This window comes from Eretmochelys imbricata, chromosome 1, assembly GCF_965152235.1.
Source record: "Eretmochelys imbricata isolate rEreImb1 chromosome 1, rEreImb1.hap1, whole genome shotgun sequence".
Lineage (NCBI taxonomy): Eukaryota > Metazoa > Chordata > Testudines > Cheloniidae > Eretmochelys > Eretmochelys imbricata.
Window position 1 is genome coordinate 56,839,920 of NC_135572.1, and position 17,895 is coordinate 56,857,814.

Sequence of the window (17,895 nt, forward strand, 5' to 3'; positions counted from 1 at the left end):
TGATCCACCAGAGCTTGCAGCACTATTGAAAAGTACCCCTTGCAGTTTATGTACTCGCCGGCCTGGTGCTCTGGTGCCAAGATAGGGATATGGGTTCCGTCTATGGCCCCACCACAGTTAGGGAATCCCATTGCAGCAAAGCCATCCACTATGACCTGCACATTTCCCAGGATCACTACCCTTGATATCAGTAAATCTTTGATTGCGTGGGCTACTTGCATCACAGCAGCCCCAACAGTAGATTTGCCCACTCCAAACTGATTCCCAACTGACCGGTAGCTGTCTGGTGTTGCAAGCTTCCACAGGGCTATCGCCACTCGCTTCTCAACTGTGAGGGCTGCTCCCATCTTGGTATTCATGCGCTTCAGGGCAGGGGAAAGCAAGTCACAAAGTTCCATGAAAGTGCCCTTATGCATGCGAAAGTTTCGCAGCCACTGGGAATCGTCCCAGACCTGCAACACTATGCGGTCCCACCCGTCTGTGCTTGTTTCCAGAGCCTGGAATCGGCATTGCACAGCATGAACCTGCCCCATTAGCACCATGATGCATGCATTGGCAGGGCCCATGCTTTCAGAGAAATCTGTGTTCATGTCCTGATCACTCACGTGACCGCGCTGAGATCGCCTCCTTGCCCGGTATCGCTCTGCCAGGTTCTGGTGCTGCATATACTGCTGGATAATGCGTGTGGTGTTTAATGTGCTCCTAATTGCCAAAGTGAGCTGAGCAGCCTCCATGCTTGCCTTGGTATGGCGTCCGCACAGAAAAAAGGCGCAGAACAATTGTCTGCCGTTGCTCTGACAGAGGGAGGGGCTTCTGACGACACGGCTTACAGGGTTGGCTACAGGGAGCTAAAATCAACAAAGGGGGTGGCTTTACATCAAGGAGTATTTCAGGCAGGACTTCACGGAGGGTTCCAATAAGAAATGGTGCACCTAAGTTATTGTTCTTACTGGAACAAGGAGGTTAGTCTGGCCTCTGATTGATACATGGCTTGATTTACCTCGCTGCACCTTCTCTGTGAGTGACTGCAGTGTGACCTAGAGGAATGAGTCCCCTAGACGGGGAAGGGGGGAAAAGCAAATGAGTACAAAACAAATCTGGTCTATTTCTTGTTTTGATCCACTCCATCTATCTTTTACATCTTTGGCTGGCAGCAGACGGTGCAGAAGGACTGCATGCCATCAACATCTCATGGCTGCTCGGCAGAAGATGGTGCAATACGACTGCTAGCCATCCTCATCTCCTGCCTGCCCGGCAGAAGATGGTACAATACGACTGCTAGCCAGCCTCATCTCTTGCCTGCTTGGCAGAAGATGGTACAGTACGACTGCTAGCAATCGTCTCGCCTGCCTGCTCAACATAAGACGGTTCAATAGGACTGACTGCAGGACTAAAGAGAATGACCTGGTCAAGTCACTCCAAATTTAGTCCCTGCGCCTATGTCTGCCCAGACGCTCCCGGCCGACGTGGCCAGGAGCACCTCAGACATGACAATGATGGCTACCAGTCGTATTGCACCATCTGCTGCCAGAAGGCAATGGGTTGCTGCTACTGTGTAGCAATGCAGTACCACGTCTGCCAGCACCCAGGAGACATAGGGTGACGGTTACCTGAGCGGGCTCCATGCTTGCTGTGGTATGGCATCTGCACAGGTAACTCAGGAAAAAAGGCGCGAAACGATTGTCTGCCCTTGCTTTCACGGAGGGAGGGAGGGAACGGGGGCCTGACGATATGTACCCAGAACCACCTGCAACGATGTTTTAGCCCCATCAGGCATTGGGATCTCAACCCAGAATTCCAATGGGCAGCGGAGACTGCGGGAACTGTGGGATAGCTACCCACAGTGCAACGCTCCGGAAGTCGACGCTTGCCTCGGTACTGTGGAAGCACTCCACTGAGTTAATGCACTTAGAGCATTTTCTTTGGGGACACACACACTCGAATATATAAAACCGATTTCTAAAAAAACGACTTCTATAAATTCGACCTTATTCTGTAGTGTAGACATATCCTTACTGTGACAATCTGAGGCCCTGTGCTTAGGCTAAGGCCTTTGGCTAAGCAGCAGAGGCAGCCATAAGCTAGGAAGCGAACAGTCACATCTTCACATTCCAAACTAGTCACATTGAAATCAGGTGCTGTTGGGCTGTTAGGAATACAATCCTGTCCTGATAGTGCCTATCACCTCCAGAGAAAGGGAAGTGCCTAGAAAATGTAAAAGGAAACTTAGTTTGATAGCATCCTGTCTGGCAAGAAATCACTTATCAATAGCTGGGATGTGAAATCCTCACTTCTGTATTGTTTTGTCATTATAGTTCCCACTTTGCTATTGTTTGTCTGTATAATCTCTGTCTGGTTCTGTGATTGTTTCTGTCTGCTGTATAATTAATTTTGCTGGGTGAAAGGCTAATTAAGGTGGTGGGATATAATTGGGTACATAATCATGTAACAATATGTTAGGATTGGTTAGTTAAATTTCAGGAACATGATTGGTTAAGGTATAGCAAAGCAGAACTCAAGTTTTACTATATAGTCTGCAGTCAATCAGGAAGTAGGGGTGTGGGGGTGGGCATGCAGATGGGGGAAATGGGAACAGGGAATGGGGGTGGGGAAATTGGAATCATGTTTGGCTAAGGGCAGGAATGGGAACAGGGACACAGGTGTAAGGCTCTGTGGTGTCAGAGCTGGGAAGGAGGATACTAAGGAAGGAAACTGGAATTATGCTTGCTGGAAGTTCACCCCAATAAACATCGAATTGTTTGCACCTTTGGACTTCAGGTATTGTTGCTCTCTGTTCATGCGAGAAGGACCAGGGAAGTGAGTGGGTGAAGGAATAAGCCCCTTAAAAACTACCCATATTCAACAAGCCATAGACCAAGTGCTGTAATAGGATCACAAATTTTTAGCTGACTTATCTTTTAGCAATTAAGTCTAATAAACCAGACTTAAGACCCAATTTTGCCACCTTTGCTCACATTAAATACCTTGCTACCCAAGTAGTTATATTCATTCCAGTTGGATTATTTGCAGAATAAGGCCCTTAATCAATTCCCTGGCAACTTTTAAAAATTTAGTCTTCTCTGAACTTTCAGATCTGCACTGCCCTCCCACCCCATAGGTTTTGTGTTGGAAAGTAAACACGATTAGGGAGCTAGAACTATCTAAATATTTCTATGAACAGCAACAATGGCTACCAGTGAAGTCTGGTTGTGATTTGAACAAAATCCTTTCCAAGAATTTCTGTAGTGGTTTTAGATATTTTATGTACATTTATCAGATATCTTTCTCCTCCACTCTCCAGAGGGGACATTGTCACCCTGGCCGCCAAAAGAGAGTAAGGAAGATAATGCAGAAGCAGGCTCCACTATCGATACCGATGAAAACAGACTTGAGCCAAGATCGGATGATGATGACACGTAAGTCATTGATGTGGATAAGGTAACTTAAGTCAAGTTACTCCAGAAGAGGGAAAAGCTATGAACGGACAGATTCCTTCTCTTAAGAAAATTGGCCCAGCAGGCTAAGTTGCTTAAAAAAAAATTCTGTACCCTTAGATTTTTCACAGTGTAATTAAACAGAGCAAGTTATTAGCAGTCAAATTGGATTTTACATCTTGTTAAACTACAGAATTAGGTCAACTTAAATTAGTTCATGAAGATGCCAATACTAATGGCATCTATACTACACCATTAGTATAGAAAAATGCAGATACAATAATGATAAAATTGGCCGTCTCTGTATCATTTACATTGTAGTTTTAGTGGAGCTTAACAGGATGGAGGAATGGGGGCAGGAAAATATTTAAAATTCATACTCAGCTTTTATACTCCTCACAAAACAATTTTTTTTTTAAATGGAGACCTTATGGGCTTTGAGACCAGGACAGCTAATAACAGACACATTTTACTAACATCCATTTTGTCTGTTTAAACATGTAGGAACTTTGAAGAATCTGAAGATGAATTGAGGGATGAACTGGTGGAATCACTAGAAAAAGTGATAACTTCTCTGGCAGAGGAAGTCAGAGAGGTGCCAATCCAGTCAGCGAACAAAGACGAACCAGAAGAAGAGAAAGACAGGTTAGCTAGTGAAATACCTGGGAAACCTGATGAGATTTTAAACAGAAACACTGATCCATTTACTGCTGACATATGTAATGGAGAAGGCAGGCAGGAAGCAGCACTCAGCTAAAATAGGAGATTGACTGCTGTTTCAAGACTTTCATAAGTTGCTGGAAGATACAGCCATAGCAGGGCCAATATTTTAAAAACGGGGGCCTAAAGTTAGGTTCTTCAATCCATATTTAGGCACCTGAAGTGGCGGCCTGCTTTTCAAAGTGCTGAGCACTCATTTGAAACAAATGGGACCTGCTGGGCATGCTGCACTTTTAACATTCAGGCTACTTATTCAAGTGGCTAAAATTAATCTTTTTTAAAAATCTTGGGCTAAAATGAAAAGCAAACTCAGCTTCTGCTTATATCTTTACTCATCTACACTGCCTCTCTCTATCCACTCTTTAGTACATTCCTGATTCTTTTATCTGTTCCACATGACAGAATTGCACTCTTCGGTTATCTACTCCCCTACTTCTCTTCCCCAAAATCCATCTGTTTTGTGAAGCTTTCCAGTCATTATATGTTGTCCTGTGCAGCTTGTAGCTCCTGCTAGTAAGCCATTAAGAGACAGGAACCCATAGTTTGACTTGCACAGATCTTATTTTATATAGCACCAGGTACACTTAAACTCTTTTATAATGATTAATAGCAGCAGCAAAGGTTACTAGTACCCCAGTATGTTATGTATCTGAATTTCTAATTAAAAGTGCCATTATGCAAAAAATTTGACAGCTGGAACATGGTAAAGAGTTATTCCAGCTGTCATTTTCTCCTGTCCTCTCAAATATTAGATGTAAGCTGTCTGGATACTATTTAAATGGAAGGAACACAAATAATAAAACTTTTTGATTTTAATAGTTTTTGCCTGTCTCTTACTAGCTTTTTTACTTAGAATCATAGAATCATAGAATATCAGGGTTGGAAGGGACCTCAGGAGGTCATCTAGTCCAACCCCCTACTCAAAGCAGGACCAATCCCCAATTAAATCATCCCAGCCAGGGCTTTGTCAAGCCTGACTTTAAAAACTTCTAAGGAAGGAGATTCTACCACCTCCCTAGGTAACGCATTCCAGTGTTTCACCACCCTCCTAGTGAAAAAGTTTTTCCTAATATCCAACCTAAACCTCCCCCACTGCAACTTGAGACCATTACTCCTTGTCCTGTCCTCTTCTACCACTGAGAATAGTCTAGAACCATCCTCTCTGGAACCACTTCTCAGGTAGTTGAAAGCAGCTATCAAATCCCCCCTCATTCTTCTCTTCTGCAGACTAAACAATCCCAGTTCCCTCAGCCTCTCCTCATAAATCATGTGTTCCAGACCCCTAATCATTTTTGTTGCCCTTCGCTGGACTCTCTCCAATTTATCCACATCCTTCTTGTAGCGTGGGGCCCAAAACTGGACACAGTACTCCAGATGAGGCCTCACCAATGTCGAATAGAGGGGGACGATCACGTCCCTCGATCTGCTGGCTATGCCCCTACTTATACATCCCAAAATGCCATTGGCCTTCTTGGCACCAAGGGCACACTGCTGACTCATATCCAGCTTCTCGTCCACTGTCACCCCTAGGTCCTTTTCCGCAGAACGGCTGCCTAGCCATTCGGTCCCTAGTCTGTAGCTGTGCATTGGGTTCTTCCGTCCTAAGTGCAGGACCCTGCACTTATCCTTATTGAACCTCATCAGATTTCTTTTGGCCCAATCCTCCAATTTGTCTAGGTCCCTCTGTATCCTATCCTTGCCCTCCAGCGTATCTACCACTCCTCCCAGTTTAGTATCATCCGCAAATTTGCTGAGAGTGCAATCCACACCATCCTCCAGATCATTTATGAAGATATTGAACAAAACTGACCCCAGCACCGACCCCTGGGGCACTCCACTTGACACCGCCTGCCAACTAGACATGGAGCCATTGATTACTACCCATTGAACCCGACAATCTAGCCAACTTTCTACCCACCTTATAGTGCATTCATCCAGCCCATACTTCTTTAACTTGCTGACAAGAATACTGTGGGAGACCGTGTCAAAAGCTTTGCTAAAGTCAAGAAACAATACATCCACTGCTTTCCCTTCATCCACAGAACCAGTAATCTCATCATAGAAGGCGATTAGATTAGTCAGGCATGACCTTCCCTTGGTGAATCCACGCTGACTGTTCCTGATCACCTTCCTCTCATGTAAGTGCTTCAGGATTGATTCTTTGAGGATCTGCTCCATGATTTTTCCGGGAACTGAGGTGAGGCTGACTGGCCTGTAGTTCCCAGGATCCTCCTTCTTCCCTTTTTTAAAGATTGGCACTACATTAGCCTTTTTCCAGTCATCCGGGACTTCCCCCGTTCGCCACAAGTTTTCAAAGATAATGGCCAATGGCTCTGCAATCACAGCCGCCAATTCCTTTAGCACTCTCGGATGCAACTCGTCCGGCCGCGTGGACTTGTGCACGTCCAGCTTTTCTAAATAGTCCCTAACCACCTCTTTCTCCACAGAGGGCTGGCCATCTATTCCCCATGTTGTGATGCCCAACGCAGCAGTCTGGGAGCTGACCTTGTTAGTGAAGACGGAGGCAAAAAAAGCATTGAGTACATTAGCCTTTTTCCACATCCTCTGTCACTAGGTTGCCTCCCTCATTCATTAAGGGGCCCACACTTTCCTTGGCTTTCTTCTTGTTGCCAACATACCTGAAGAAACCCTTCTTGTTACTCTTGACATCTCTTGCTAGCTGCAGCTCCAGGTGCGATTTGGCCCTCCTGATTTTATTCCTACATGCCTGAGCAATATTTTTATACTCTTCCCTGGTAATATGTCTAAGCTTCTTTTTTATGGTTAAGATCCGCTAGGATTTCACCGTTAAGCCATGCTGGTCACCTGCCATATTTACTATTCTTTCGACACATCGGGATGGTTTGTCCCTGTAACCTCAACAGGGATTCCTTGAAATACAGCCAGCTCTCCTGGACTCCTTTCCCCTTCATGTTAGTCCCCCAGGGGATCCTACCCATCCGTTCCATGAGGGAGTCGAAGTCTGCTTTCCTGAAGTCCAGGGTCCGTATCCTGCTGCTAACCTTTCTTCCCTGTGTCAGGATCCTGAACTCAACCAACTCATGGCCACTGCCTCCCAGATTCCCATCCACTTTTGCCTCCCCCACTAATTCTTCCCGGTTTGTGAGCAGCAGATCAAGAAAAGCTCCCCCCCAGTTGGCTCCTCTAGCACTTGCACCAGGAAATTGTCCCCTACGCTTTCCAAAAACTTCCTGGATTGTCTATGCACCGCTGTATTGCTCTCCCAGCAGATATCAGGAAAATTAAAGTCACCCATGAGAACCAGGGCGTGCGATCTAGTAGCTTCTGCAAGCTGCCGGAAGAAAGCCTCATCCACCTCATCGCCCTGGTCCGGTGGTCTATAGCAGACTCCCACCACTACATCACTCTTGTTGCTCACACTTCTAAACTTAATCCAGAGATACTCAGGTTTTTCTGCAGTTTCGTACCGGAGCTCTGAGCAGTCATACTGCTCCCTTACATACAGTGCTACTCCCCCACCTTTTCTGCCCTGCCTGTCCTTCCTGAACAGTTTATAACCATCCATGACAGTACTCCAGTCATGTGAGTTATCCCACCAAGTCTCTGTTATTCCAATCACGTCATAATTCCTTGACATCACCAGGACCTCCAGTTCTCCCTGCTTGTTTCCAAGGCTTTGTGCATTCGTATATAAGCACTTGAGATAACCTGCTGATCGCCCCCCATTCTCAGTATGAGGCAAGAGCCCTCCCCTCACAGACATTCCTGCCTGTGCTTCCTCCTGGTATCCCGCTTTTCCACTTACCTCAGGGCTTTGGTCTCCTTCCCCCGGTGAATCTAGTTTAAAGCCCTCCTCACTAGGTTAGCCAGCCTGCTCGCAAAAATGCTCTTTCCTCTCTTCGTAAGGTGGAGCCCGTCTCTGCCCAGCACTCCTCCCTCATGGAAGACCATCCCATGGTCAAAGAATCCAAAGCCTTCTCTCCAACACCACCTGCGTAGCCATTCGTTGACTTCCACGATTCGACGGTCCCTACCCAGGCCTTTTCCTTCCACGGGGAGGATGGACGAGAACACCACTTGCGCCTCAAACTCCTTTATCCTTCTTCCCAGAACCACTTAGCCTATAGTAGGCCATAGCAAACTAACCATTTTTGTTAAAAGCAGAAGTCTACTGCTGCAGTGTTTTAACCATTAGACTATAAAGTTTCCATGTTACATGAAGCAATAGTTTAAAGTCCAAATTTGTGACCCAATGGAATAGGCTCTGTCTGATCAAGTTTTCAATTTTCTTTAAAAATAGAAAAAACATAGGAGGGTAGGAGAAAACAACAAGATGTCCTTATAAGAGGAAGAAAGAAATGGTTAAAACAAGGGACAACTGCAAGTAGTTATACCTCTGCTCCTGCTTTTTTTAAAAGTACTGTAGGATTAAACTTTAGTGAACACTACAGCTAAGGCTGCAAAATAGTCTGTTTAATCTGATTTGAGATAGCTGTCTGAAAAATTTGCACTGGGGAATGCAAGCAAAGAAACCGTAAACTGAACTTTTCTTTTACATTGTGAAAGGAGAGTACCTAATATAAATATTGGTAGATTTAGGTAATATTTCAGGGAGGATTTGGTAATATTAAGGTTTGCATCAGAAATACAAAGAAATGTTCATCATGAGAGTTTGTACTCAAAGAGCAAGCAGAGCCATCACTGGAAGCTTCAGAATAGTGTTTTACCACTAACCCTGGAAATACATTTTTTGTCTTGAGCATCTGACTCATCAAAATCAGCAAAGTGTTAATCTTTAAAAACTGAATCCCTCTACTGTAGCTACTCCAATCTGTCTTTCTTCAGGCAAGAAGTCTTAAAAAAAAACAAAAACAAACAACTTTAAAATAACCTAAATATGAGGAGTTTCCACATGCAGTTCTACTACTCATGAGAAAACATTAAGAATTTAGAAAGTTTAGTAGTGCCCTGTAAGGCCATTGGAAAAAAGTTAATTTTCATGGAATGGGGTTTCCTCCCTCTCCTAATAAAAATCTTTTAATGCACAGAGCTGATGTCCTAACAGAAGTATAGGACTCTTTATTGCACCATGATAGCACAGATTAGAAAAAATATTTACAAGTGACATATGTATAAAATTATCTTTATACATGTACACAAATACGACATTTATTTAAATAACTGTTCCACAGACAATAGGAATGCCACTTCAAACTCTTGGTCAGAAAATCTGTTCACAGACTGGCGAGCATTTTGTCTGATTTCCAGCCTCTTTTCAGGAGACAAAGAAAGGATCTGAGCCATGGTCTCAGAATAATCATCCTCATTTTCTGCTAGAAATCCTGTAATATGTCCTTCATAGGGTACCACGATATCTAGTTTGGGGCCACCAGAATTGTGAGCCAGAATAATTGTGCCAGCTGCCATACATTCAACTATTCCTGGAAAGATACAAAAAACATGTTATTAAGAATACAGTTCTCATATGTACATAGAGCTGGTTGAGCTTTTTCAGTGGAAGTGTTTTTTCAATGATTTTTTTGTCAAAATAGACACTTCAGAACTATTTTTTCCAAAATGTTTCACGTTTTTCATTAAAAAACCTACACCAAAATTTTCATTTTTTTTTTTTGGCAACTAAAAAAATGAAGATTTCAGTTGATTGGATAAAAATAAAAACTTTAAGTGAAACCAAAACTGCTTACTCCCTCAGCTTTTTTTTTTTTTTTTTGGATACTGGAAAACCAGTTTTCTATTTGTTGTTCCATCTGAACCCCGAAAAATTTTTCTAGATAAGATGACAATTTTTTAAAAAAATGTTATCAAAATTTGGTGGAGGGGAAGTGGGGAGACCATCTCTACTTATGGATTTCAATAAAATTTAAAAATGTAGGGAAAAGACATCCAGTAACAGAATTCTAAACTGGTAATAGGTGCTGTTTTATCATTTAATTTCTTAGCACCTGACTGTTTGACATCTGAGTTCAAGCTCAGTCTGACAAGACTCGGAGGTGTTATAACAAAAGAGAATCAGTTTGTTTGTCAGTGATATCCATGGGCTTGAGCCACATCTTTCAAGATACAGCCAACACGTATTGTGACATTGGATTTCTAGGTTGAGATTTTTAGTATATTTTGCTAGTCTGATTTGTATAATAGACTTGAATAAAAAGCTACATATTGAAAAGAGTAGAGGTGTACGGAATGAAGGTGCACTGAACTAGGCACACTACTAACCGCAGGGACCAGCAACACCTGAAGCCAAACAGTTAAAACACCTTTGAAAATTCAAAGACTGCTGGAATTGAATGGTACATACCATTTGTATTCGACCCCCATAGATTACACAACAACCCCGACAGACATTCTGATTACTGCCTTGCTGCTTCTTCGCTGCAATTCTGAGATTTTAATGCTGTTAGCTCAAGAACTGCCAGAGGTAGAAAATAATGCTGTAACTATATCCTAAAGCTTGGAATACAAAGATAAAAAGCCATAAAAGGTGAGCTGCTAAATCATCCTGGAATTCAGGGCCATAATCTGAGTGGGGTGTCTACATGCTATTCTGGCAAAAGGCGAAGTCTTTGGGAAGAGGGTGTGTGTGGAAATGAACAAAATTATAATTGTGGATTTAAAAGTCCAATATCTTGTGACCTGCCAGGACTAGAATTCCTTTGAGGGACCATTACAAAAAATTAGAAGTACCTTCAATACCAGTAAGTACTGAGCCTGGACCAGAACTCAGAAGAAAACATTTTTGATCACTGCACAGTCATAAGACAAATCAGCTAACTATGTTACAATTGACACCATTGCTAATATTTATCCCTTTACTGCAACAAAATGGGAGCATGACTGAAAAGTCTCAGCAGTTTTAGTAATGGGAAAAATCCAATAAGAAGTAACAGGAAATGGGAAAAAAGCCAATAACAGAAGACAAAAATTCTCACATGTGGAAACAAAGTAGATATTGTAAAAAAAATATGGCTTGGGGGAGGTGAGAAGCAAGAGTAGGCGCATGAAGACAGTAACAGAGGCAACAGAAAAGCCATCAAGATACTACATAGGAGGAAAATTCTATCAGCTAGAGAGTATGCTTCTGAACTGACTCAACAGGCTTTACTTATATCATAGTCCTGTACAGCGTAAGTCGCTTCTGTTAATTGTAGTTTAGTAATGGCTGATGACATCAGTTTCAGCTTGCTGAAGCCACAGCCAAGTAATCAGTCCATCCATTAGGATGCAAGCTTGTCTCATCCTGCATGCATGCCAGAGAGGTATGGTTAGTCTTACCCCATTCCATAAATGGGAAAAGCGAGCAAGTCCCTATTTCTGTGCCTCATTCGTCTCCATAAAGCAAGCCTCCCTCCCCTCCCCCAGCTGAAGTCAGAGCCTTAAAGTGCTTGAAGTCGAGGAAAAGTACTCACCAATTCCAAAGTGCTCATTCCACATGGTGTGCAGACCAATAACTGCATCTGCCAGGTACTTCTTTAGCTCCTCAAATGGAATGTTTACTTTGAACTCCACCTTTTTGTCAACTCCTAGCTCTTCACAAAGCTTTTTAAGTCTGTTTACACGCTGCTCATCTTGTTGGTTACGACAGCCTCCAATCAGGATAAGCTTTGGTGAGGACTGCTGCCCCAGAGCTTTCTTTTCCAAGAATTTGGCAAAGGCTCTGATTTGCAAAGGATGGTCCTTCTCGGGCCTAAACTGTCCTACAGAGACAATGGAATATTCTGTGGTGCTCTTTTCCTCCTGTAACGGAATCTCCAGGAATGTCTGAACATCACAAGGTGGATACACAACACTTGTGCAAATGCCAGTTCTCCAGAGGGAAAGGATGTGATTTAGGGTCCATGAAGAATTAACCATAATGACATCACTGCGAGAACCAACCAATCCATATACAAAAGCAAACAAGTAGTAATAAACAAATTTAAGTTTGCTGAGAAGGGGATTCCTTGTAATGAAGGCTGCATTGTTAAATCTGGCATTCTGACTCCTAACCACAGAAAGCATGTCAGTGCTGATAGTTGGATAATGAACATAACACCCAACACGGCAACCTCCTAAGTACTTAAACAGAGGCAATGTGAAGGCATAACCCATTGAGTCAATGTAAACATCAGGAACACACTTCATAAGAGCTTCCCAACCAAGAAACACAGACCCTAAGCTTTGACCCAGCAAAGTGAAGTGGGGGTAAAGAGAGGCCTCCACAAGGTAACGTTTTTCTAGAAATACAAACTTCACAGGATGAGTTAATTTGATGTTGAATCTTCTGAAAGCACTTTCTACAATCTGTTCTCCAGTGACATCTTTATCGCCAGTATAGACAACATATATTGCATCTTTGTACCTGAAAGAGTACAGTAAAGAAGAATTTCACAAATCTTTTTCTATAAAAATTTGTCACAAGTTATGCAACTGAGACTTATTTCCGTCTCAAAATTACCAGAAGTGAGAACAAACTTTTAGCCTCGGTCTTAAACACGTTGGCCTTAAAACATATTGGTTTTGGTTTAACTGAACCAGATTTTTTTTTTAAACCACATTTCTGGAGCCTTAAGAGTCTTTGATCTGCCAAAAAGCATGGTTGTTTTTTGGCTAATTAAAAGAAACCATGTTATTCAATAGAATTCAACTTGCAGGGCAGGATATTCCCATTCCAAAAATGAAATATCAAGACTGCAGAATTGGTCCTCCTAGTGCAAACAAAAAGTAAAAAAGAGGAAGAGTGTAGCATAGACCAATGGATGTGTCAAAAGGGTAAAGAGGTTTTAGATGCAGTGTTTGAATGCCTCAGGCAACTGTTTGGATTAGATGTGATTTACTTAAATATATGGGATGCCAAATATTGCATAGATAATACCATAAAAAGTATCAGGAAAAATCAGACTGCAATATAAACTTGCACTTTGCTAAGTACGTGCACTTACTTTTTCTGCAGTGCTCTTACAGCACACCACAAAACTCTCTCCCCTCCACCACCTGCATTGCAATATGGATGGAAAAATGCAACAACCAGTTGATGTTTCCCATCTTTTCCTATTGAGGCCAACTGATTTTTCCTTTGTTGTAGCCACAGCCGTATTCCCCACAGTAGTACAACCAAACAGAGACATAAAGCTCCACTTAGGAACAATCCAGGGATGAACAATGAGCACAGCAACCTGGAACAAGCAGGGAAAATTAAATTCAAACATCATTTGTAAAAAATAGTATATGTAAGAAAATATTAAAAACAGTAAATACTATATATATTTCCTAGGCAATTTCTCAGATTATTCTCTCAGGGGTAATGGATATCAGTACCTTGTTTTAACAGCTAGCTTATTATTGGTTTGTTTTCAAACCTCTGCTTGGAAGACCGCAATAGACAAAAAGGTTACAACTAAGCTTATGGAGGTGATCTAAAATTATAATAAAGTAAAAAATCCAAAATATAGCTATCTCTAGCATGACTCCTATAGAATTCTGCCAACAGACACTGACTCTTGTGGTGAGTTTACTACATGATAGCAATAAATGAAGCAGATTATTTCATCCTTCCCTTTCTCATCCATCTGTTCCAGCTTCTCATAGCCACTGTAAACTCTTTGGGACAGGGACTAATTTTTTGGGGGGGCTGGGGGTGGAAGAGAGAATATACAGTGCCTTGATCTTTGATTGATGTTGCTATATATTTCAGCAACACAGCAAGTGATTTTCTGTTTTATTAACAGTAAATTAAGCATCCCAGCACCTACATGGGAAATCAGTGTAATCCCATTTTGCAGATGTGAAAACTAAAGTACAGAGGTATTAAGTGACTTGTTTAAAGTCTCACAAATGGGTGGCAAAGCTAAGGACAAAAAACAGGAGTCCATACTGCCTATTCTTTGCTTTAGACCTCTGTATGGTCCTTCTGAGCAAGTGGGAGGCATAGAATCACCAAGATGCCACACCTAGACTACAGCACATAAGAGATTTGGGGTAAAATTTTCAAAAATGGCTAAGTGACTTGGGAACCTAAGTTTCATTTTGAGAGGTGACTTGGGCACCAAGGACCACCAGGCCTGGTCTGCAGTACAATGTTAAGTCAGCATAACTACACCACTCAGAGCTGTGAACAATGTCATACCCTGTGTGATGTAATTACAGGTTTCAGAGTAGCAGCCGTGTTAGTCTGTATCCGCAAAAAGAAAAGGAGGACTTATGGCACCTGTGACGGGGCAAGGCCAGATGGCTATTGAAAAGTAGTGGGAGATACATATATTAGCTCCAGGCTAAACAAATCTCTGGTACCAGGTTAAGTAAAATGGAAGCTGCTCCAGGTCATTTAAGACACCTGGGGCCAATTAAGAGCTTTCCAGAAGGCAGGGAGAATGCTAGGTTGATTGGGACACCTGAAGTCAAACAGGGGCTGGCTGAAACTAGTTAAAAGCCTCCCAGCCAGTCAGGTGGGTGTCTATGTCAGGAGCTGTAGAAGAAAGTTGTGCTATTAGAGAGGCTGAGTAGTACACACCATATCAGGCACAAGGAAGGAGACCCTGAGGTAAAGGTGAAGTAGAGCTTGAGGAAGTGAGGTCTGCTGAGGGGGAAGTAGCCCAGGGAATTGTATATGTCATGTTTCTAAAAGGTCAGCTACCATAGCTGATACTATTAGGATCCCTGGGCTGGAGCAGAAGGTGGGCCTGGGCTTCCCCCCCCCCTTTGCCCCCTGATTAATCACTGAGACTGGGAGACAGAGACTGTGCAAGGAAGGATAACTTCTCCTCACCTTCCTTGCTAGCTTATCATGAAAATGGCTCTGTAGACTGTGACCCTTATCCCTAGAGAAAGAAGGGTTACGTGGAGGGTCACAGAGAGCCTCTGAGGCTAGCGAAATCCGCCAGGAAACGCGGGACCCATGGAGGCAAGGACAGAGCTTTGTCACACACCTTAGAGACTAACAACTTTATCTGAGCATAAATTTTCATGAGGTACAACTCACTTCATCAGATGCATCCGATGAAGTGAGCTGTAGCTCACGAAAGCTTATGCTCAAATAAACTTCTAAGTCTCTAAGGTACCACAAGTCCTCCTTTCCTTCCTGTGTGATGTAGTCAGACATAGCTGGGGCACTGGAAGAATTCTTCCACTGACCTAGCTGCTGGCTCTCAGAGGATTTCCTGCAGCCATGGAAGAACGCCTCCTGTTGCTGTAATGTCTACACTTAGGGTTGCCACCTGTCTGAGTTTTGGCTTCTGTGTCCAGGTGCAATTTAGGGTTGCTTGGTGGCTGGTTTTTAACTGGAAAGCCCAGTGGAAAAGGGGACCTTGCAGCATCCAGTCATAGACTGACTGGACACCAAAAGTCCAGCTACCACAGGGCTGGGGGAGGTGCCAGGTCATTAATCCAGGCCAGACCCTGCTCCGTCAGGGCTTCCTCCTACCTGCAGACTGCAGCAGCTCTCAGCCCAGCGGGGAGAGGACTCGGGAGTCCCGTTACCAGTAAATAGAAAGGGGGCAACCCTATCTGCACAAAGCTGGACTGCTGCAGTGCTTCCAGTGCAGCCGTGGCCTGCGTCTCACGGACAGCCACCAGGACTTGAGCGCCTGCGTGACTCAGGAGCCTTTCCAGGGGCGCCCCGTGGTGTGACAGCTCCTAAGGCAGGGGCAGCCGGGGAGAGCCAAGAGCCCGCTCCCGAGAAGGTCAGCGGGGAGGGAGCAGACAACGTTAGAGAGGAAGAGCAACAGGGCGCCCGCAGCCAAAGACGCCTCCCTGCCGCAGGCCCCGGCCCCCACACAGCGCAGCCGGGCGACGCCCCGGCGCGGGACGAGCGCTCGGGTCGCGGGGGCCGAGTGAGCGGCAGACACCGAGAGCGGGAGGAAAGCCCGGCCCGGCGGCTGCGGGGTAGACACGGGGGGAGTGGGGGGAGCGGCTACTTCCCCTGCGGGAGGGGAATGGCGCCCCAGCCAGCGGGCCGGGAGACGGCGGGACTATTTTCTTTCCCTCCCCCCAACCTCGGAGCTGAGGCGCCCGCCCTCACCTGACTAGCGAGCACAGACAGAACTCTCCCGCCGCCATCTTGGACAACGCCGGGTAACCTTTCACCCGGGAAGCGATCGCGCCGCTGGAGGCCCGGCCTGACTATTCCTCCTTCCCCATTGGCTCCCGCCGGGAGAACCCGGCTAGAAAGAGGGGCGGGGCTAGAACGCTAGCGGGGATTAGGGGGCGGGGCTAGGTCTGCATGGGGGTGGGGCGCGCGCGCGGTCTCGAGTGGGCGGGGCAGGGGGCGTGCTAGGGTGGGGGCCGTGCTCCCGGGTTTGCACGGAGGAGCAGGTAAGGACCGTCCCCTCCCCCTCCCCCGCTGGTGACTGGCGCTGCGCCCCTCTCGTTAGGGGCAGCGCCCTTGCCTCACGGTTCCTGTAGCGTGGCTGCAGCCCAGGGGCGTGGGCGTCTGAGAAACCTGCAGCGCTGACCCCAGGTAGCCCCTATATGCCACCCCCCACCTCAAAAAGCACTTCTTGTCGAGTTAATGCCTACTCGTGCCAGGCCACACTGCTTTCCCCCTGCCCTCCCCAGGGGGGATGTTTCCCCCAGAGGATGGGTGCAAAGGAGGAGAAATTTGCAGCACCTTAGTGAGGTGAGATAGAGGCATTTGTCTCCTCACCCTGAGCTGACTGCTCCCAGGGCACTACCTGATGGTTAAATCTCCTCTGGGCTGCAAAGGTTGTGTGCAGTGACAGAGAAGCATATTCCCTGCAAGTGGCAGAGGGGCACATGCACTATAAGGGCAGGGCTCGGCTAGGAAAGAGTGTGGTTTGAACTCAAATTAGTTAATGCATGGGAACTAAAACGAGGGGAAATCCTGTCTCTTTGTGTAAACCTGCCTTTTTTGGCAGTGAAGACATAGCCAAGGCAAAGGCAGTTTGTAGTTTTAACACAAGTTAGCAGGTTAAGGTAAAGTGGAAAGCCGAGGATTTCTGCTGACTCGTGTTAAACCAATGCACTGCCTTGCCTTAACTAGGATTTTACCCTTGTTTCTACTTGTTAGCTAACAAGAACTCACTGTTTTTCCTAGTGAAGATAAGGCAAGAGGATGGTGGGTGGTGTACCCCGGGCCACAGACCACGGTGTATAACTTCACATTACTTCCTACACCACTGGGTAAGTCATGTGGGGAGTGTTTGCTCAAAATACATGAAAACAGTGAAAAATTGCCTACTGGTTAGAGCATAAGCCTGGCAGTTGTACATTCTGGGTTCTACTTCCAGCCTTGTCACTGTTTTGTTGTGTAATGTTAGGCAAATTATGTCACTCCTGTGCCTCAGTCTAAGGATATTTAAGGCACTCTACAAGTGCAACGTATTATCACTTTTTTAGAAAAAGAAGGGCTGTGTTTGTAAATGGCTAATCATTTTCCTGTATGGACGATCTTAAAAAGATATTGTCAGGTCAAATTTGGCCCAATAATATAAGCTTTTATAATATTTAAAACCAATAGACATTGTTACATGATTTTAAAAGAAAAATCTAATGGAAAGTTTTCTTTAAAACACAAGAACTTCCTTTGTAGGGTCCGCAACTTAAAAATTGCATATTCTGCAGTAGAGCCTGAAAATATTTTCTAGACATAGAAGTGGAGTTAGGCTGTTTTCATTAAAAGGAATGCAAAAAAGTAGGCAATCATAAATGCTGATGAGCTTATTATATTTTTGAAATTGGTAATATGCTTAACCTTGTTTAACATAACAGCATCCCCTTAAATTCATGGACATAAGGATTTAAAAAA

At 44.5% G+C, this 17,895-nt stretch overlaps 3 protein-coding genes across 3 annotated transcripts in view; 2 read left to right on the forward strand and 1 right to left on the reverse strand.

The window, feature by feature from the left end:
* Positions 1–4,524, forward strand: part of NEK5 (NIMA related kinase 5) — a 49,677-nt gene extending 45,153 nt beyond the window's left edge. The window contains exons 21-22 of the mRNA XM_077806777.1: positions 3,302–3,416; positions 3,939–4,524. Of these exons, the coding sequence (XP_077662903.1) occupies positions 3,302–3,416; positions 3,939–4,191 (368 nt within the window). The 3' untranslated portion in view covers positions 4,192–4,524. The remainder of the gene's footprint in view (positions 1–3,301; positions 3,417–3,938) is intronic.
* Positions 4,525–9,263: 4,739 nt separating this feature from the next.
* Positions 9,264–16,260, reverse strand: ALG11 (ALG11 alpha-1,2-mannosyltransferase). Its single transcript, XM_077810768.1, has 4 exons — positions 16,150–16,260; positions 13,076–13,309; positions 11,564–12,495; positions 9,264–9,577 (listed from the first exon to the last, which is right to left on the reverse strand). The coding sequence occupies exons 1-4, from the start codon at positions 16,185–16,187 to the stop codon at positions 9,306–9,308; spliced, it is 1,476 nt and encodes a 491-aa protein (XP_077666894.1). The 5' UTR covers positions 16,188–16,260; the 3' UTR covers positions 9,264–9,305.
* A 151-nt stretch (positions 16,261–16,411) lies between these two features.
* ATP7B (ATPase copper transporting beta) overlaps positions 16,412–17,895 on the forward strand; it is an 88,971-nt gene continuing 87,487 nt past the window's right edge. The window contains exons 1-2 of the mRNA XM_077810777.1: positions 16,412–16,442; positions 17,185–17,270. The gene's annotated coding sequence lies outside the window, so the exon portion shown is untranslated. The remainder of the gene's footprint in view (positions 16,443–17,184; positions 17,271–17,895) is intronic.

Excerpts from the sequence above, each read along its gene's own strand:
- ALG11 (XM_077810768.1), bottom strand. The coding sequence starts at position 16,187 with ATGGCGGCGGGAGAGTTCTGTCTGTGCTCGCTAGTCAG. Across the intron at positions 12,496-13,075 it reads GTAAGAGCACTGCAGAAAAA|GTACAAAGATGCAATATATG; the intron begins GTAAGTGCACGT and ends GTACTCTTTCAG. Across the intron at positions 9,578-11,563 it reads GAATGAGCACTTTGGAATTG|GAATAGTTGAATGTATGGCA; the intron begins GTGAGTACTTTT and ends GTATCTTTCCAG.